This window comes from Phycodurus eques, chromosome 4 (assembly GCF_024500275.1).
Source record: "Phycodurus eques isolate BA_2022a chromosome 4, UOR_Pequ_1.1, whole genome shotgun sequence".
NCBI classification, from domain to species: domain Eukaryota; kingdom Metazoa; phylum Chordata; class Actinopteri; order Syngnathiformes; family Syngnathidae; genus Phycodurus; species Phycodurus eques.
The window spans coordinates 17,958,403-17,980,257 of NC_084528.1; the positions used below are offsets into that span (position 1 = coordinate 17,958,403).

At 42.6% G+C, this 21,855-nt stretch overlaps 1 protein-coding gene and 1 long non-coding RNA gene across 2 annotated transcripts in view; one reads left to right on the forward strand and one right to left on the reverse strand.

The window, feature by feature from the left end:
* Positions 1 to 8,804, reverse strand: part of pou2f2b (POU class 2 homeobox 2b) — a 92,888-nt gene extending 84,084 nt beyond the window's left edge. The window contains 1 exon segment of the mRNA XM_061674337.1: positions 7,839 to 8,804. Within this exon segment, the coding sequence (XP_061530321.1) occupies positions 7,839 to 7,938 (100 nt within the window). The 5' untranslated portion in view covers positions 7,939 to 8,804.
* On the forward strand, positions 7,808 to 16,150 carry LOC133401387 (uncharacterized). The gene is made up of 3 exons (XR_009768413.1): positions 7,808 to 8,081; positions 11,830 to 11,924; positions 12,639 to 16,150. It is a non-coding gene; the product is annotated as an uncharacterized LOC133401387 (long non-coding RNA).
* Positions 16,151 to 21,855: the final 5,705 nt, after the last annotated feature.

Here is a 21,855-nt window from a genome sequence, read left to right on the forward strand (position 1 = left end):
TCCCCCCTGTAGAGGTCAAGTACGTCTCCAGTTCTCTGTACGTATACGTCATCTGGATGCAAGTGAAGGCGAGAGACAACAATGGAAAGAAAAGCTATAAATCAATATCAGAATGGAGCTGGGTGCTTTGAATGTGTTGATTCCCACTGATGTGTTGATTAACTGACTGCAACCACACACACACAAACACACACAAACACACACAGTCCATTTACGGCCCTGTGCGTGTGCTCTCCAGGTGATAGGTCTGATTAAGTGGCCTGCTCACCCGGCCTGTGATTAGGACTAATGCTGAGCTGTATTGCACTGAACATGGCTAACCAAAATTATTGCTTGCGCGCGTACTAATGCAGCCACAGGAGGGGAAACACTGTGAGTTCGCACAATTTGGATGCCTTGTGTATCTCTTTGTGGGTGAAGTATTTGCACAAAAGGTCACTGCTTGGTAATAGTTATTAATATGCTAGTGGTTGATGCGCGCGTGTGGTCTGAAGAAACTCAATAGCGCTTGCTGCTGCTAATGAGCTGTGGGACCTCATCAGCATTAATACTACATTAGCCACACATCGCGGCGGAAAAATTCCCTTCCAGACATGTAGCTATTGAGCACCTGTGCACATCCATTAAAGAGGTAAATGTAGACAGCATTAAAAGGGATTTCAAAAGTCCATTGAACGGTACTATATACACAGAAGTTAATGTGAACAGCAGTAAGAATAGTCAACAACCTTATAACAATAAGTAGTCTACATATAAGCAGTTGAGAATTAACTAAAAATCGACCACCAATTATATATAAACATATTATACAGGGAATCAATATAAAGTCTACATAGAAGCAATTGAGAATGAACTTAACACCAGTCACATTTACATTTTGCAAGGATACTGTACATGCAGATGTGAATGTTAACAAAAGAAAAAGCAGCAATTGTAGTCAGGAAAAAACTAAACTTATCAATAAATAGTCTACTTAAATAGTCTAGATAAAAGCATTACATATTTGTTTACAATAATTTTGTACTGTACTGGGGCTTTTAGGGCCCGAAAAAAGTACAAAACATTAATTATGTACTGTATAGTAATATTGGTGCATATGGCCACAAAAAAATGCTTCATTATAACAGACAATTGGCCGTAACGGACGACCCCCCGCAACTATTAGTCCGTTACATGCCGCTTCCACTGTATATCTCTTTTAAAATAGAAAAGGAATGCAGACTTTAAACTGAGCTCTCTATTACCAGTCAGGCCATGAGCAGTGCGGAAGTGCATCTTTATACCACCCCAATGTGCGCAAAGAGCAGAACCAAAAGCTCATTAGCCACCAAGCATTCCACCATCAGTCTGCTCTCGTAGTCATATTCCACAATCTAATTCAACGAAGGAGAGAATCGTATTGTGACAGCAAGCGAGACGGGGAGTGAGCGAGAGGAGGGGGTGGTGGCTATGGAGAAGGAGAAAGGTAGCTTAATGCAATAAAGCATGTAGTATTGACATCTTTCTCGCGTCTATCGATTCTCCATTATGTCGCTAACAAACCCAGGTTGACATTTTGTCATTTGCAATCATGTTAACACTGCGACTCGCATGCCCCCCCCTTCCGACGGGCCGATCCATGCCAGCGTGCACGCTCGTTCATTCGTTCGCCACGTGGGCCATCGCTCATACATAAATACACACAGAGTGGGCACAAGTGCACGCAATGCATCACGGAGAAATGGATGTGTACAATACAATTGATCCTCTGTCTAAAAGTGGGGGAGGGAACCCTTTTGACTGACTAAATGTATGAACAAATAGTATGTAACAACCCCCCCCCCCCCCCGCCCAAAATTTGATTCTGTATATTAAAACCATTTGAGCGTTAATTTTTTTTTTCTTTTTAAAAGTTTCTCTTCAGGCCAAAAAGCTCACTCAAGTTTGCCCCATTTGAGCGGAACTGAATTTGAAAATGTAGCCCCGAAAGCCAGTTTCACTTGGCAACATCAAATTTGGTAGGTATGTCTATCATGCATAAAGCAACATAAAAAGTATCGATGCCTCATCACCGAAAAGACAGGAAATCTGCCATTTTGGTTTGAAGCAGAGATTTTAGGATTAGTTTGGCCACCTCGAGGTTTTGTCGGATTTCTACCAAATTTGAACCATATAAACGTACTGTCGGGCGGAATCCTTGCATCGCCAAAACCATTATTTTTTAGGATATTCAAAAATACTTGATACTTTTCAATGTGTGTATTCAATTGTATTGTTAAAGTTCCAACAGTGTCGATTTGTAAAAAATAAGAAGAAGAAGAAGAAATTGATAAAATTTGGATAGTTTTCCATCCGACAGCAACAATACACATGACAAATATGTGATGCTAAATTAAAATAAAGTTTTTTTTACTATTGAGCATGGGTGGAGCATAGCAGAGAAGTTTGATGAATCACCATGAAAAACAAAACTCTAATAAAGCTCCAATTGAAACCAGAAATTCGAAACAGATGGGCAACGCAAAGGTATACAGCTTTTTAGCCTATAGTGTCTAATGTGGGCAATGCATGGCATCAAAGTTTTATGATCATATCAAGAATGAAAAAGGGGTTTCTGGAGCGTCTTCATACATTTAGAATTGCATGGTGGGCTGGATCAAATGCTGTTGCAGGCGGTATATGGCCCACAAATGTTAACATGTATGTACAGTATGGAGGGAATGAATGGTGGACGGTATAAGATGGTGCTTAATAGTGCGTGACAGAAGGTGCATAGCTGAAATGAATGGATCTATGGTCTGTGATGTCCCATCATATCGTCTCAAGCCCCGTACCGTGTAGGAAACCCGCTGTTTCTCCAGCGTGTCCCATTAAACTTTCATACGTCTGTTAATGCTGATGGCTCCACAAAGCACTTGACTACACATACTGACACGGAGACACAATGCCATTAAAAATGGAACAAAAAGCTGGATCAGTTAAAGCTGCCCAGGTGGAAAAGAATCCAACATGCGTGTTTTTATGTCATATGACGGCCCATCTCTTTCATGACAGTGCACACCAGACCCCGCTGTGCTTGAGGCCCATTCTAACATGAAACAGGCTGAAAGCACAAGTGGGGCGTCAGGGGCGGAAAAGGGTCAGGTGGTGCCGAGTCAAGCGCTCTCTGGCGTGACCTCTGAACCCACACAGCTACGAGTCAAAGAGCCGCCACCAGTTAAAGAAACCAGTAAAGTGGGCGCTCGAGTCAAGAGCTCCAGGAAGGGCCGAGGGAAAGGGTCTGCTTACCCGACGCCCTTTTCCCCTAAAAATGGCGTCATTTTGATCTTTGTTATGAAAACAAAATTTGCGCTTGAAAATGCAAACATTTAAGCTTTTGAAAATGGGTTGGGGTTTTTTTTTGCTTGTAAACGCAGCTGGTAAGTCAAACCGAAAAACACAATGGCTGTCATGTTTATGTTGCTCAAAATAATGACTTTGATTAACATGTTAAAAATGGATAACGTCACTGTCCAGTGAAAAACAAGACTTTCTTTTGAAGACTTTCAAGTCTTTTGCAAGACTTTCTTTGAGGAAAAAAAAGTTTAAATTTGCTGAATTTGGACAGACAGTATGCTCATTGCACAGCAACGATAACACATAAGGAGTCTTCAATGAGCCTAACATGCATGCTTTTGGAATGTGCTAAGGAAGCAGGAGAATGAAAACCATGTATCTACAAACTTCACAAGCATTTCTTTTCATCCCCAAAAAACCTGTTATTACCGCTGTTTTGTGGAAAAAGAGAAAGAAAAAAAAAACTTTACATCCAGGAATTCATTAGCCATTGATGATAGAGTCAGTTGTAAACCCAACGATAGGCTTACGAAAGATGTTGTCGTTGTCAGAGAAAAAGCACCTATCACCAAATTTTGTTTGTTTTTTTACTTTAATACGGGTAAAAAAAAAATATATATATAATTTGCATTTGCTTTTTGTTCAGTATTGTTCTTAAAAGCCTGTGAGAATGGGTTTTGGCAATTTTTGTACAAAGGGAAAATTGGGGGAAATTATCAATTGACTTTCTTCATATTTTAAATGGCAGAAAAATGTGTACTGAGCAGAATAAAGTTGCCTGGGGTACGTGTACTGTACCATAGCCTGGTTATAGCGCAACTTCCCATAGCTAACCAGACATACAAGGATTAACAATCATAAATATTTAACTGTTTTAACATCAGATAATTGCTCAGGAGAATCTTTCTGAGACATCTGGCAATCGGGCCTTGCTGACTTTGATCAAAAGGGAGGACTCAAGACTCAAACTTTTACCCAGTTGCGTAAACATTAAGTGTGTGTTCCAAAAGAGCCTTGTTTAAGGGTGCGCGTTCATGAATGAAACCAAATTTTGGTGACAAAGCCTGGCCACTTGTGCATTACAGAATCAGCATAGCATAGTGAATCACTGTTATCCCATCATCTTCATGCCATCACTTTGCCTGCTTATTCCAATGCCTTTCCAAAGGCCAGGCGCAAGCTGCGGCAACGTAATGGCTCATCTGGCGCTTTTCTCTCACCTCTCCGCTGGGTTTTCCATCTCAGCCTCGTTTTTCACCTTGTCATCTGCTCTTACTTTCACCCGCTCCTATCTCTCCCTGCCTGCATTTTTTTTAGCTCCTTCTGACATTCGCAATTTTTCAGCACCAAAACTCCTCCTCCTTCTCCAGTTCTTGCTCCTTTTGCCTCATCCTGGCTCCATCCCCCCAGTCCTTTCCTCTTAGAGATATGGCCCCACCATCATCCCACCCCCACCTATCTCATCACGGTCACACCCCGTGCACTGCTGACTGAGTGTGCGGGAACGGTGGCGATGCCCGGTGTGCGCCACATCAAATATGCTTCAAGTGATTTGGAAATGAGAGGTGAGCCGGAGTGCCGTAAGGGGGTGGGGTGCCTGGCCCTTTAAGACCCCATCTTCTCTGGCTTGCATTTATTCACCATTACTGATACCGTTGTGTAAAAGGTGTATGTTACATCTTTACAGGGGGTCACTTGCCATGTTAACGCAGTAGTAAAGCCAGAATAACAGTTAATATATTTGTGTGATAGCCAGAAATCTAAAATAATCACATGAAAAACAAGAAGTAAGACAGTAACTGAGTGTGCCTGCTTGTGCCGAGCAACCACATATATATATGATGCTGCACAAACTAGTTCTTTGCGAGCCATTCATAAACCAAAATGTTATAATTACACTAAATATTTGTTTGCGAATCACTTCAGGGCCATATTCTAAAACAACAAATGAAAAACAGCAAATACGGAGGTAACTGATCTTTTTTTTGTGCCGTGTCACAACGTATTCTTATGGCCCTGCCCAAACTAGTTCGTTGTGCACCGTTCATAACTACAAAACATCATCATTTCAATAAATATTTGAATGAAAAACACTTCTCGGCCATAAATACAAAACAATCCAATGAAAAAGGCAAGAACAGTGTTAACTGAGCATGCCTTCTTGTGCCACGTGACCACATAATCTAGCACCGCTGTGTAACCTAGTTAATTGCTCACATTTCGTGACCTTTAAATGTCATAATTACAGTAAATATTTGTATTAAAAAAACAAATCATTCCGTAAATATAAAACAATCAAATGGAAAATTAAGTATGTCAGTAACTGAGCTTGTCATCCAGGGTCACGTCACGACATATTTTTACGCAACTGCGCAAACGAGTTCATCCCGCGCTGTTCGTAAACTCAAAATAATTACATAATTACAGCCAATATTTGTATGAAAAACACTTCGAGGCCATAAATATAAACAATCAAATAGAAAACTAAGTACATCAGTAACTGAGCATGCCTTCTTGTGCCACGTGATGAAGTATTCTTATGTTGCAAAGCAAACTAGTTCATTGTGCAACGTTCATAACCTAAAAACATAAGAATTATAGTACCTATTGTTGGGGGGGGGGGGGGGGGGGCGAACACTTGTAGGCCATTAATATAAAACAGTCATATGAAAACCAAAGTACATCGGTACGGTGACTGAGAGTGCCTTCTTGTGTCACATGACGTATTCTTACGCCACTGTGCAAACTAGTTACATTACATGCTGTTCGTAAACTCAAAATAATTACATAATTACAGCCAATATTTGTATGAAAAACACTTCTAGGCCTTAAATATAAACAATCAAATAGAAAACTAAGTACTTCATTAACTGAGCATGCCTTCTTGTGCCACGTGATGAAGTATTCTTATGTTGCTAAGCAAACTAGTTCATTGTGCAACATTCATAACCTCAAAACATAAGAATTATAGTACCTATTGTTGGGGGGGGAACACTTGTAGGCCATTAATATAAAACAGTCAAATGAAAACCAAAGTACATCGGTACGGTGACTGAGAGTGCCTTCTTGTGTCACATGACGTATTCTTACGCCACTGTGCAAACTAGTTACATTACATGCTGTTCGTAACCTCGAAATGTCTTTTGTATAAAAATCACTACTAGTCACATTTATAACTGAAAAAAAATATTTTCAAATGAAAAACTATGAGCCTGTCTTGTGCTGTCTCACGGTGTATTCTTACGCTGCTGTGCAAACTAGTTCATTGCGCACATTCATAACCTCAAAATGTCATAATTTTAAGTAAATATTCATATGAAAAACACTTCTGAGCCATAAAATTGAAAACAGCAAGTACGTCTGTAACTGAGCGTGCCTTCTTGTACCACGTGACCACGTGTTGTTACGCTTCTGCACTGTTTGTAACCTCAAAATGTCTTAATTACAGTAAATATTTCTCAGAAAAACACTTCTAGGCCATAAATATAAAACGGTAAACTGAAAATCACTAAGTAAGACAGTAAACAATTGTGGCTTCTTGTGCTGCATGAAGACCATCGTGAACAGAGGGCCTCTTCTTAAACTCACACTGTCTTAAAGGGTGGTCAACCTGCAGTGTGTGGATTATATGTGGCCTGCCGGAGTATTGGATCAGGCCACCATGTAATTCTAAAAAAAAAAAAAAAAAAAAAAAACAACAACAACAAAGCATAATTTTCTAACCGGCTTATCCTCAATCAGGGTTACAGGTAAACTGGAGGCACCATGTGACTTTGGGTGAAAGGTGGGATACACCGTGGACAATGAGAGTCAATGAGCGGGCACACACAGACATACAATCATTCACAATCACACATGGAAAACACTCATATCATTTTTTTTATTATTTTTTTTTTTTTATATTTCCCCCCCCACCCCCACCCCATATATATAAAAAATGCAATAAAGCATCCATAACTGAAGGGGACACAGAGGGACACGCTCGGTGACTTCTACCGCCATGCGTCCCTTTTGTGGAGCATCAGCCTACTATCACCACCTGCCGCCTGACTCCAGGCGCTCGAACGCTATCATCCCCGGCGTAGGAAGGAGAGCAAGGATGCCATCCCCGACAAGTCACCCATCAAGACAAAGTCGACTACAGCTTGGACATAACTTGAAAGAAATCACCAGTGAGGCAAATATTAATCATAAAAAGAGGCAGAGAGGACAATTGCTCCTCTGCCTTGCTCCTCCGCGCGCCCCTACTACTATCTCCCCCTCGCGCTTGCTTCCAGCGGCCCGAGGAATCGATCTCCGCGAGGATCGATAAGTTGGCATGAATATTCCCTGTCTGCCGAGAGTCTAGTCGGGGAGAGACACGGAGGCTGAGGCAGTGGATCAGAGGAGAACGACGGACACGCTTCTCCGGGAGAACCGAACGGAAGCGACGCCTCGGGATGGAAGCGACCGAGCCACCGAGGCGGGGCGGAGGTGTCACATCAGCGGGGAGGGTGGAGGAGGAAGAAGTGAAGACGTCTTACCGGAGTTGGAGCGGAGAGCCAGGGGGGACTTGAGACGCCAGGCGCTGAGGTCAGGGGCAGCTCTCTGAAAGACGAACGGCACCGGCAAGGGGACAAACATGATCTTCCTCCGGCTTCGGCTTCTTTCTTTGGGTTCCGGTGCGAATGAGGAGGAGCCGGGGCGAGCTCGGTCCTCGCCGGAGTCTCGGCGCTGTCGGTCCGGCTTGGTCGGGAGGCGGTTCGGCGTGGACGGCTCGCCGCTTGGTGCGTACACATGAAGCCCTCCCCCGGCACTTTTATTGACTTAACCCGGCGTGAATGTGCATAGAAGCTGTTACGACGCTACACAGACGGATAGACGAGAGGGAAAGTTGGGTTAAAACGGCGAGGACTGCTCTTCTTTTTTTGGGAACTAAATAAGCCAACGTGGAGGCCCCTACCGTGATGCTAATATTAGAAAAAGGCGTGAAAACAGTCGCAAGCGTGCTAAGTGGGTTAGCTTTGATTATTAGCTTGAATAAAGACACAAGACGACACGAAAACACCGTTCGCGGGGGTAATAATAACCCTTAAAAAGAATTCTTATTGTGGAGTTCTATTTGGTTTGGAGCTATTCATTTGGCCTACATATGCTTCAGAATACATTCGCTTTAAGCTATCTTAAAAAAAATACAAATAAAAAAAAACGTAGAGAAACGCACTGGTTATTTAATTAACAGGCGCGCACGCACACGAGAGCGCGCACGTACGCACACACACAGCCACGCGTTCGTACCCGAATCTCCGCCCCTCTACCCCTCTTACCTCTAATTAAAACGCAATCAATCGATAGATAAGCAAACAAACAGCCAGCCAGCCAAACAGCGGCGACCAGTCAACAACGAGGAGATCGGCCCGAGGGAAAAACAACTTACACTTCGTCCATCCGTCTGTGTGTATTGTCTCTTTTTAGTCTGGTTTGTTTTTGTTGTTGTTGTTTTTTGTTGTTTGGGAAGCCCCCCCCCGGTATGCAGCAGGCAGCTCACTCGACCCGCCTCCCTTGCACGATTGTAGCGATCTGCCACACCAGGCTGCCTGCAACATTGAGGCAGCTCAGGAGCCGCTACTACTCACACATCACCCCCCCCCCCCCCCCCCCCCCCCCAATCCCCTCTCCTCCATCTCCCTCGTTTTCACTAGCGCTGCAAAAGGTATCCTGTATCGATTTTTGCCCCCACCTTCTCTACTACTCTTAATAATACAGGCTATAATGATGCCAGCCGTGATCAGTGCATTTGAGGGTGGGTAGTGGAGCCCTGATAAGGGAATCCGTGGTGATGCTTAACGGCTAAAACCCCACCATGCAACGCAATTAACTTATCTTATCGCCACCACTGTTAATAAGCCACCAGAGAAACAAGGCTTGCAGACATTAGGTCGGTGGATACCACGTTCATGTTTATTTGTATGTGTTAGGAGTATCTGTGGGTTAAGGTTCAATGTTATTTGAACACAAAATTGCAAACTAAATTACAGCTTCCACTGAAAGAAATTTTTTGAGGGGTGGGGGGCTGTAAAATGCATCATGTGATTATAAGAATTTAAATTGAATTGTGACCGCTGATATGCTGAACAATAATTCCCACTTTCAAATGCTTGTTGTTTTTAATATTTGAAAATTATATACACATTTGAATCACAATTAAAAAAAATATATATTTGATTTTTTATTTTTATTGAAATTATGTCTACATCGTAAAACCTCTAACTGTACAGGCAATGTTTTTGCCCTACAAATATAAAAGAGACATTAAAAACTGCAAAAGAATACGAAATACAACTACAAAAAAGTAAAACTGCTCAAGACGCACAATAACGTAGGAACAGTATAGCATTTACAGAGCAATACTGTCACCCAATGGTGATTTGTAGGTATTGCCTTGTAATATTTAATCACTTGTGTTGTACTCTGGAAAATAATTTTCTACAGACAAACTTGCAGAGTTAATCCTATAGTTGCTCACTGAGCGGAAATTATTTTAGGTGTTTGACTTTGGACGTTTTTACTGTGTACTGCACTATAATCCATCCATCCATTTTCTGTAGCGCTTGTCCTAATTGGGGTCATAGATTAATTTGGGTGAGAGGCGGGGTACACCCTGAACTGGTCGCACATAAGGAAAAACAACCATTCAAACTCACACTCAAACCTATAAACAGTTTGGAGTGTTCAATGAACCTGGACATACACGTTTTTGGAATGTGGAAGGAAGTTGGACTACCCAGAGAAAATCCACAGAACTTCAACTAGGGACCTCCTGACTGTGAGGCGGATGCGCTAACCATTACGGAAGGGCCTGGCAGCACCTTGCATGGCAGCAGCCGCCCATTGGTGTGTGAATGTGAGGCTTTGTAAAGCGCTTTGGGCACTGTGATAGTGTCGATAACGCGTTATATAAGTGCAGTCCGTTTACACTGCTTACTAAAATACAGCTGTACCGTGACTTATGAGTTTTACTCAATTTCCAATGCCATTAAGCCGTTCTAGCCCCCCAAAAAGGCTGTTTTAAACAAGAAAAATAGATCTATACAGCCAACCAAAATAAAAGAGTGTAAAGAAATAAGAAGTGTAATTACTGTACGTCCTGGAGTATTTGTGCATTGGATGTGTCTCTTTAAGGGGGCGTGGCCTAGTGAATGACATCAGAAGCCGGAGTCGGATTGGCCAGTTTTTCTGCGTGTGAGCGCCTGGGTGTGAGTTGTGCCCTCCATCAGCTCCTTGTGACTGTTATCATTTTGTATTCGTGTTTTTGACAGCTTTGTCCCATTTAGTAAAAGTGCATCGAAGACCGCAGCTCTTCTTGCCCGCATTTGAGGACATTACAGTACCTTAATTGCCCTGTTTTTTTTTTGGTTTTTTTTTATCACTGCACTGTAAATGTTAATTCCTAAGCATCCTACAATAAAAAGCCTCATTCAATGGTAAGTAAGGACTTGAATTCATGTTTGAAATGCGCCAAAGAAACAGTTAGCAGAGCGCTTCCCTGACAGAGATCACCACCCAAATCGTCTTCCCTGCATCCGCTGCCTCCTCGTTTCCTCGCCTGCGACCTTCCACGCCGTCAATTACTGGCCGGCATCAGTCAACGCCAGGCGCTTACATGCCAGATTATTGTCCATATAGATTTTTAAATAGAAAAATCTATACTTTAAACATGGCAGTCAATATGGGGGGAATCGATAGGAATGAGCCAGCATGTGCTGCCGCCTGCCTGCGAGTCCCCATCCAGTACAGTCGTGTACTGCAGGCCTCCGATTTCAACCTTAAACGCCGCAGGGTGATTATCGGATGTTTTTCATGGAATTATCGCTGAGGATGGAATAAAAAGGAGAGAGAGGGCTCGCCGGATTTCATCATCAGGGCCGCCGCGGATGTGCTGCCAGCTAAACCGGCCTTAATGAAGAAAAATGTCCTGCAGTGGACAAGCGGGCTTTATGGCAGCTCTCCCCGAGCATCATGTATGACAGATGACATCCAATGAGGAAGAGGAGGAGGGGAAAAAGAGGGAGACAGAAGTGACTCGTTGTCCTTCAAAGACCCCCTTTTTTTCTCCACAGGGGGAGTGCGCGTGCCCCCTTTTCCTCCCTCCCTCCCTCCCTCCCTCCACGCACTCCTTCCAGACAAAAGCAATTATTTCTTGTAGAATGTAGTGCGCTTGTGCGTGTTTGTGAGGCAGCGATGGAGGGAGGGATGGAGGGTGTGCCAGATTGAAGGGGGGGAATAAGACGGCATGGAAGCGGATGAGGAGGTGGTGTGTTGTACACCTACACAACATCCACCCACATCTTGGGTTGTGGAGAGGAATGTTGTGCTACGTTTGACTTTTTGTCAATATACATACTGTAAATGGTGGTGGGGGTTACAGGTGGATGGTGGTCTATAGTGGAACACTGTGAGGCTCCCCTCCAGTTAAAATAAAATGGCCCCATTCGTCCATAAATAGCATTCATCCATTTTCTTTCTCCTGTTCAGGGTAGGGGTAGTTGGAGGTACCTACTACATCCTGGCCTGGTCTCCATCATACAAACAAAACAAAATGTGTACCAGATGAACGACCAAAGTCTCAGGTATATATTTTGTATTCATATCATTTTCATATTTTGTTTCAGTGCAGAGTTATAAGCAATCTAATAGAGAGTGTGAACATGTGACAGGTTGCCCACCATCAGGTAAATTGTCTCACTATATTGGGTAAGATGTCATACTGGGTTTTGCAACTAATAAAACAAGGACACAATTATTGTTGTTTGCCTTTTTTTACTTGAAAGTGAACGTTGAAGGCAGGCACAGAAAATGTTTCTCATTAAGCTTGAAAAAGTCGAACATAAACATTGAACAAACGTTAACATAAAATATTATGCAACATCCACTGAATTAAAGTCCTTAGGAGCTGCTGGCACATAGTTCTCAAATGCCCGTTTTACCTTTCTTAAACTGAAAGTTAAAGATTATACTGAATTACAAAAAAGAAAGTTTCGCTTCATTATGAAAGTACACTGTGACAACTAACCCCAAAATGACTGAGACATTTTGCTCCAAACTACCGTGATTGCCAATGCTAGCTTCATCTTAAAGTTATTTTAAAACGGAACAATGACTAAGGTATGACAAGATGCCTTAATCTCTCCTCGAACAAGTCCACATGAGTCACTGCGAGGATTTTTTTTTATCTGGACGAGGCCTATTTTAAAATATATAAAATTACGTTTTTTTTACTTTGGGTTGAACAAAAACGTTGATCGGCGCTCATCTCAGCTGACAATGTGTGATTCTCTTCTCAGACAGGACACGACCCCTGGGGCGCCAAGCCAGTGAGCCCATCCCGCGGGGGACCCAGCCAGGGGGATGCCACCCACTCCCCAGAACAGTCCCCTAGCCCAACTGAAGTGCCCTGACCAGTCCCAAATGGAGGGGCATGGGTACTGGAGCACCGCCACGCCCAATACTCCAAGTGCCCTACCGCCCCCACTACTCCCGGAGAGTACGGGGGCCCCAGCCACCAACGGGCCCAACGCAGGAGCCAGCTACCACCTGAAAAAGGTCACAGCCTGCCAAAAGTGAGCCCATGTTAAGGACCCGTCGTGAGCAGTGACGGGCGAGGGCGCCAGGAGAGGAGAGAAGAAGGCAGGGACCCAAGGAGGGGGAGGGGGGGAGCCCATCTTCCCGTGGCCCGACAACCGAAATGTGTGTGGGGGGGGGGGTGCAGGCCCCAGGAGAAATGTGAATACTCCCACCCACCCTATTACTATGGTCACCAGGTCCCTGTCTGGCAACCATTATCCCTGCACCGTGATCGTGTGTGGTGGGGTGTCTTTTTATTTTCAAAAACATTTATGCACATTTATTAAAGTTTATTTTGAATTTAAATATATAAAACTTTAAATGTTTTAATGGCATTTCAACAATTTGATTAAGCTATTGCAAGATTAATTTTAAGTGGAGAATTGTTCAACATAAAACAATGGATTCTGTTGAGGAGGGTTGTCGATATACAGTGGTGTCTTGAGATATGAGTTAAATTCATTGCGTGACCACACATACCTAAAAGGAAAAAAAAATTGGATCTCAAATCATATTTCCCCATTGAAATGAATGGAAATGCCATTAATCCGTTCCAGGCCCCCCCTCCCCCCAAAAAAACAATTGTGTTTGTTTTTAATCAGGATCTATAATATTGTGCGTCATAAAACGTAGCGTATGATTAAATAGAATGTAAAGAATAAAACACTGTGCATCTTGATTTAATGCTCCAACCCATTTCAATGTGCTGTGCCTGCGTTGGTCACCGGCAGGCAGTACAATATAAGACGGCCATGCAGACACAAAGAAGACACTTTTTCTTATCCTACTACTACTGTGAGTGACTCAAAAACTATTGTATATTAGTCATTTTTCATAGAGGACAAGGAATATATGCCTGTGAGTATTGTTCTATAACATTTCTAAATATGTTACTCCACTGTTCGTGTTGAAATATCCGTTGCTTAAATTGTCGATGTTAACCACGACCATCCAAATGATGTTTTCCATTTATGCTAGCATTAAGCTAAACTGACTCTCGTGAGGCAGAGCTATGTAGTTATTTAAAATATACGATGTGTAATTCTCTTTGTTGTGTTTAGCTTGACAGTAAACCTCAACTGGGAGTGGCATTAAACAGCTTGAAGCCACTTTTTTTGAGGAATTGACTGAAACACCTAGAGATTACTTTTTACACCATTTAAAATATTATGAGATCTTTTTTTTGTTGTTGTTGATGTTCCACCTCGAGTCAGAACCCATTTATATGTGTAAAAAAAAAAAAAAAATCCCAATCTTAAAATTACACCAACACCTTGCAGTTAGTTACTTTTTATGTAATTGTTAAAATAAGGCTACATGGACCCTCATGTGTCTGAGCAACACACAAAAACTTGGACTATGGAGTACAAGTACTCTATAAGAGCTGGGGCCACTATTTGATGTGATACGCTATGCGCTTTGATGTTGTCCATCTAAATTGGTCCGATTGGTTCAAGCTGCCTATAGGGCCCCCACAGCCTTTCTTGCCCCAAAAGAGGCTTCTGCTCCCCGGGGACCCTGGAAGACCCAAGGGCCAGAGGAACGAGAGACACAGACCAATAACACCTGCTGGACCGCTGTCATAGGGAACTTAACTCCCACCCAATCCACCCCCCACCCCACCCTCCATTCATTTTCACCATACAACCGCTGTTTCAAATATGCCAGCACATCTTTCATATTCGGTAATGGACGTAATGATGGCATTCAGCAATTATGGATGATTACGCGAAAATGAGGTGGAGGCATACGGTCTCCATAATCACTGATATTATGGTTTAAAGCACTGCCTTGTCTGTATACATCAGTATTATGCCTCTACGTTACACAAAGTAAAATCTTTCAATAAACAGGATTGTTGAAATTTTTGCAGATTTATTAAAAAAAAAGAAAAACTGAAACATCACACAGCCGTAAGTATTCAGACCCTTTGTTCAGTGTTTAGTAGAAGCGCCCTTTTGAGCTAATACAGCCATGAGTCTTTTTGGGAATGATGCAACAAGTTTTTCACACCTGGATTTGGGGATCCTCTGCCATTCCTCCTTGCAGATCCTCTCCAGTTCTGTCAGGTTGGATGGTGAACGTTGGTTTGCAGCCAATTTCAGGTCTTTCCAGAGATGCTCAATTGGGTTTAAGTCAAGGCTCTGAAGCCACTCCTTTGTTATTTTAGCTGCGCTTAGGGTCATTGTCTTGTTGGAAGGTGAACCTTCGGCCCAGTCTGAGGTCCTGAACACTCTGGAGAAGGTTTTCGTCCAGGATATCCCTGTATTTGGCCGCATTCATCTTTCCTTCGATCGTCCTGTCCCTGCAGCTGAAAAACACCCCCACAGCATGATGCTGCCACCACCATGCTTCACTGTTGGGACTGTGTTGGACAGATGATGAGCAGTTCCTGGTTTTCTCTACACATACCGCTTAGAATTAAGGCCAAAAAGTTCTCTCTTGGTCTTATCAGACCAGAGAATCTTATTTCTCACCATCTTGGAGTCCTTCCATGCGGGCTTTACGAGTCTTGCACTGAGGAGAGGCTTCCGTCGAGCTACTCTGCCATAAAGCCCCGACTGATGGAGGGCTGCAGTGATGGTTGACTTTCTAGAACCTTCTCCCATCTCCCGACTGCATCTCTGGAGCTCAGCCACAGTGATCTTTGGGTTCTTCTTTACCTCTCTCACCAAGGCTCTTCTGCCCCGATTGCTCAGTTTGGCCGGACGGTTAGCTCTAGGAAGGGTTCTGGTCGTCCAAACGTCTTCCATTCAAGGATTATGGAGGCCACCGTGCTCTTAGGAACCTTAAGTGCCGTGGAATTTTTTTTTGTAACCTTGCCCAGATCTGTGCCTTGCCACAATTCTGTCTCTGACCTCTTCAGGCAGTTCCTTTGACCTCATGATTAGTCATTTGCTAAGGTGCTCATTCTAAGGTGTAGAACCATCTCAAGGATGATCAGAAGAAATGGACAGCACCCGAGTGAAATGAGTGTCACAGCAAAGGGTCTGAATACTTATAGCCAGTTTTTCTTTTTTAATAAATCTCCCCAAAAATTCAACAATTAAATTTTTTCGGTCAATATGGGGTGCTGTGTGTACATTAATGATGAAAAAAAAAATGAACTTTTTACCAAATGGCTGCACTATAACAAAGAGTGAAACATTTAAGGGGGTTTGAATACTTTCCGTACCCACTGTGTATGATCAAAATGACTTTTTCTCACATAACTTGCTGTGGACAATAAAAATATTTGGAAAATAATGACTTTACGTCATTTAACCACTTATTACACATACAGTAGTTCGCAGAGCAGTGAGTGGAACATGCCAAAAATCACATATATCCAATTTTTAAAAATTGTTATAAAATGAAGGAAACACATTTTATGAGACTTATCGTTGTACTGGTATGTGTATAAGTGTTTGGCCACTTATAACAGGACCTCAGATTTTCATTATCCTGCTGAGTGATTTTGATGAGCACACCAAAGACACTTCATAGTGATATTGACCCATATATCGCCGATCACAGAAGGTAAACATCCATCCATTTTCGGAGCCGCTTCTCCTCACAAGGGTCGCGGGAAGGAGGTAAACAATATTTGATATATGCTGGTTATTTTATTTAGAAATACCAGTAACAATTTGTATCCAATAATAATATTATTATTATTATTCATTATTGCTATTATACAAAAATGTATATCATGAGTTATGTCATGTCATATAATTACTTGACCCTACACTTAAATAAAATACTTTTTAATATAATTTTTATTAATTATTTTAGATATGTACATTAAAACTATATATTTATCATTACCTTTTTTCATTGTTAATCACAATATTAAAATACTGTACCTCAATTATAGCTATAATTTCAGAAAATGATTGCAGTAGTTTACATTATAATACTTACGCAAAAGTTATCCAGTAAAACTGAACATGTTTGATTTCACCGCGACTCCTTGGTGACCCAGCTTGTCCCCAGGAGACTCCAGTAGATGTCATGGAGACGTCCCCCCAACCAGCGGAGATTCGAGTCGCCATCATGTCGTCAACTGGTCTCCAGGCCAGTGAGATAGGGGTCTTAGAGCTACATCTTTTCACCAATATAAAAATTTTATTATATGTTATGCAGTCGTACTGAGTGGGGGTGGTGTACTCCTATCGTAAACGATGGCTTGTTAAGTGTTTTTTTTTTTTTTAATGTTATACAGGCACAAAAAACAAATATATTCATGGAGCACAATTGGCTGAACATCTTGCCTTGCATTGTTGCTGCGGGTCAGAGTGTGGCATGAAATATTTATCCAATCAGAGGGAGGCTGACGTTTCCTCAGGCCATACATTAGTCATAAACAGGGCCCAGCATTAGTCACATGGCGTGTTGCTTTCCAATCCTGCATGCATTTGACTTCACATGTAGCAGCTTAAGCTTTGTAATGCTCAAACCATCCTCTTCCTCCTCCTCCTCCTCCTAATCATCATGGTCGTCATGTGTCAGTGGCGTGCTCATCATGGCTCGCTCACGTCACGGCGGCAACGTTAAACGGCCATGTCACGGTGACAAACGAGGCGGCTGAATTAAATTCTCACTCATCAATAATGCCGCCGCTCGTCAATCGATAGCGGGGGAGGCTAGCAGTGGCGTTGCCGGCTGTGTCAGCGGCCTAACGAGGGCCCCCATTAGAATGGACAATGCCCCCTCCCCATTCCCCCTGCCCACGCACCTCATATCCTCGGTGTACACAAGACAACAACACTGCACGATACAATAGTAACGTGAAGCCATGCCGTGACATGATGAATAGATTTGTCAAGATAATGTGGATATGATGCAGGGCCTTCGAGCAACTTTGTGCGCTCTCATTGTCGCACTGTTCGGTATACAGCGTTCCCCCTTCCCCTTATGTCGAAGTTCATGGTCTGGGCCCCACACTATTTCCCTTTTTTCTTTAAGTGATGACTTTGAAGGGTTTTTACAGTATACAGTGGTATAGCAGTTGAATTTGTTCCGTGACCAAGCTTGTAACTCTGTACAACTGATGTACAACTTTGACATCAAGACTCATACATATAAACTGGAATGAAAAAAGCTTTTGAACACCTGTCCACTTTGGTAGCTGATGCATAACTTTGAAGAAAACAACTTTTGAATAAATGCCCAGTATGGTGATTGATGTGTAGCTTTGACGTCAAGACCCACACGTACCGAAGAAAGCACCTTTTGAACAGCTGTCCACTGTAGTAGCTGATGCGTAACTTTGAAGAAAAACTTTGAATAAATTCCCACTGTAGTGACTGATGCACAACTTTCACATTAAGAATCGTGCATGTAGAATACAGCAAGTTTTGAATAGCTGTCTATTATACTTCGACTACTAGTATATACTATAGTGACTGATGGTCAACCATGACATTAAAAAAAAATAAAAATACACGTATAGCTGTCCATTGTAGTGTACTGATGCACACTTTGGACTTCAAGACTCTTGTGTGTCACACTTTCGACTTCAAGACTCTTGTGTATAGCTGTCTACTGTACTAACTGATGCACAACTTTCACATCAAGAATCATGTATTATAGAAGAAAAGAGCCGTAAAGCCAGACTCACATAGAGGACAAAATAGCTTGTGAATCATTGTCCACGGTAGTGACTGATACTCAACTTTGACATCAAGCATCATGCATACAGAACACCTTTTGAATTGCTGTCAACTATAGTGACTGATGGGCAACTGAGATCAAGAATCACGTGTCTAGCTGTCCACTGTAGTAAGTGATGCAAATTTTAGACATCAATTGCACATATAGAATAAACGAGCTGGCCATCCAGATTTTCTTGTATAGAGGAAAACTGCTTTTGAATAGATGCTCATTGTTGTGACTGATGTGCAAATTTGACATGAAGATTCATGCAATTCAAACAGCAGATTGTTTCCACAAATATCTGTATGCAAAGCAAAACCTGTTGTTCCTTGTTTGTAGCCTAAATGTATCCTACGGTTGGCTGCCATAATAAAAATTATAATAATACGATCACATTGAGCTAGAGACGCAAATAATGCTGATACATCATACACACGCCCTCTCGCCCCTTTGCAAGCATTTGATCCCGCTAAAGCCTGTGCTCTTTCTATATTCCTCGTTGCTTTATATAATTTTATTAGTTTTTATTAACTTTGCCTCTCTTCTGACGGCACTCTCAGTAATCAATGCTGATATATTGCCAATATCTACCTCAGTCCCCCGTGCCATCTTTCACAGTGGCTGCCTTATTGGGGGTGGGTATAGTTTGTCCCAATAATAATGATATTTATTATAGATATTTATTATCTGGCTCCTTGGCAGATGCGCACACACGCATACACAAACACACACACACACACAAACACATAGGCACAGTCTCACCGGGGCTCTTTAATTTACACTGGTAATATGAGGCCATTATTCCCACGTACAGATAGTGTTGGGTTATCAGCACACAGCGGCCATAAGCGTCTATGGACTCACTCCATTTGTGTGTGTGTGTGTGTGTGTGTGTGTGTGAGGTTGAAGGAAGGGGGTCAAGATTCAAGTCAGGGGTGTGTGTGGGGAGGTGGGGGGACAGGGCTGGACAATGCGCTTGCCCTCTACACACACATGCATCGCAACGCCTCCAGGCCTCATCGACACCCCCTCTATCTCCCTCCAGACGGTAATCCACCCCAGTGCTCCTCATCCTTTCACGTATCGATTTCCTCTCCTGTGCCGCGGTTACATGTCGCACCCACGTCTGCTAGTGACCCCTCCCTCCGTGCCTCACCCTTTACCCCCCTCCAACAAGCAAGCGTTCAACACAACAACTAAAAAAAGGAAAACGGGGGGGGGGGGGGGGTTTGTCCAGGAGAAGGGCTAAGAAAGTGGGCTGATAAAGCACTGCAGTATTTCAGCAAAGCAAGCAGCATTTTACAAGGATAGAAACTAACAGAATGGCGAGAGGAATAAGAGACAGAGATGTGGAGGAAAGGGGGGTGGTGGGAGTAGAGGAAATTAAATAAATAAATAAATAAATCTGCCCCCGGGGGTTGCAGAGGATATTGTGGAAATTATCAGAGTGCGACACGAGCTGGAAGTCCGAAGCGAAAGATTTATTTCGAATTTGTCTTTGACAGAGAAATTCATCACACAGCCTCCGCCGCCTGTGTCCGCTCTATTTCTATACACATTGCACTTGCCCAAGAACCTATCCTTTAATTGGAGTGCATTCATAGATGTTCTTAATCGAGCCGGCTCAATGAATGGATGAAGCATGTATGAGGCTGAGTGAATGTGTGTGTGGGTCAAGGTAATAAGTGGACAAAAGTGTATGCCTGTGATCCCAAGGACAATGTATGGATGTGATGTACTGTATGTGTGTGCGCCTGTGTACGTGCATTAGCGACTAGGGACGTGTTCGTGTGTACCAACTTCCCAAAAATTCCCTCAAGCAAAGTACACGCATACCAATAATTGGGTGAAATTTGAGCAATTTTCACCCCTTACGATCAAAGTCAGGAAATGCCCGATTTCTGGATGTCTCTATATCCTCAGCGGTTATCCTGTTGTGTGGGGTGTCTTAGTGATTTTTCCTCCCCGATCTGCTCAGAAAACAGTCAGGACAATAACGTGGGGTCCACACATACCGATCATTGGCCAGAATTTTAGCAATTTCTCGAATCCTTCTATTCAAAGACAGGAAAGGTCTGATTGCCGGATGTCTCTAAAACGTTATCGTAAGCGATTATCCTGTAGTGTGGGGTGTGTTAAGAGTAATATTTGTCCTCCCTGACCTGCTCTGAAAAAGGTCAGGCTGACAATAGTAAAAGTGGGGTACACACATGGCGATAATTGGGCTGAATTTGGGCAATTATAAAGCCTTCTCATCCTAATTCGCAAAAGGTCTGAATGCCAGACTTTTCCAAAAGATTATCCTCAGCGATTATCCTGTGGTGTGCGGTGTGCTAAGAGTGATTTATTTTTTTTCCCTTACTGATCTGCTCAATCTTGCTGACAATCATAAAAGTGGGGTACACACATTGAATGAATTTGAGCAATTTGCAATCCTTCTGATCAAAGTCAGCAAAGACCTGATTGTCAGATGTCTCTGCAAGATTATTCAGAGCAATTATCCTGTGGCATGTTAAGAGTGATATTCCCTCCCCCATCTAGATAATAGCTAGCGGGGGATATAAACACACCCACAAATCGGGCCTAATTTGAGCATTTTATCTAACCTTCCCATCAAAGTCAGCAAAGGCCCGATTCTCAGATGTCTCTAAAGGATTTTTTTCACCCCGATCTGCTCGGAAAACAGTCGGATGTTCAAACTTTTACCTCTGAGGGCCGCATACAGAAAGATCGAAGGATGAAAGGAGCACTTTGACATTTCTTTGACTTTAATTTATGCTAAAATCAATCAATCAAGCAATTTTTCAAGATTTTGGGGTAGCCGGCGGCCCCGTACGCCACGAGAATAGATCCGACGCTGCACTTAACAGTGTTTGAATCTCATCTCCCAGAGGTGTGGACTCGAGTTATATGACTTGGACTCGAGTCAGACTCAAGTCATGAATTTCATGACTTTAGACTCGACTTGACAATATGTCTTGCAAATTGACTTGGACTTGAACTGCAATAATTTGTGACTTTACTTGGACTTGAAGCCAAAGCATTGAGAAATCAACACTTTGTAGCTTTCTCGTTACAGATATGCAAATTACTGTTTCACTACAGGAACATATGATGAGTGGCAATATTATGCTTTATTGTTCTTATTATCCATTAACAGTTGACCCTTGTTGGGCGCACTGTGTCAGAATCTTCTAAACTGCTGCTTGTTGTGAAGTGAGTTGAGTTCACGCTCGTATCTGCCAAATTCTTCCCAAAAAAGAAGCTTCAAGCTATTTAATGCCACTCTTAATTCAAGTT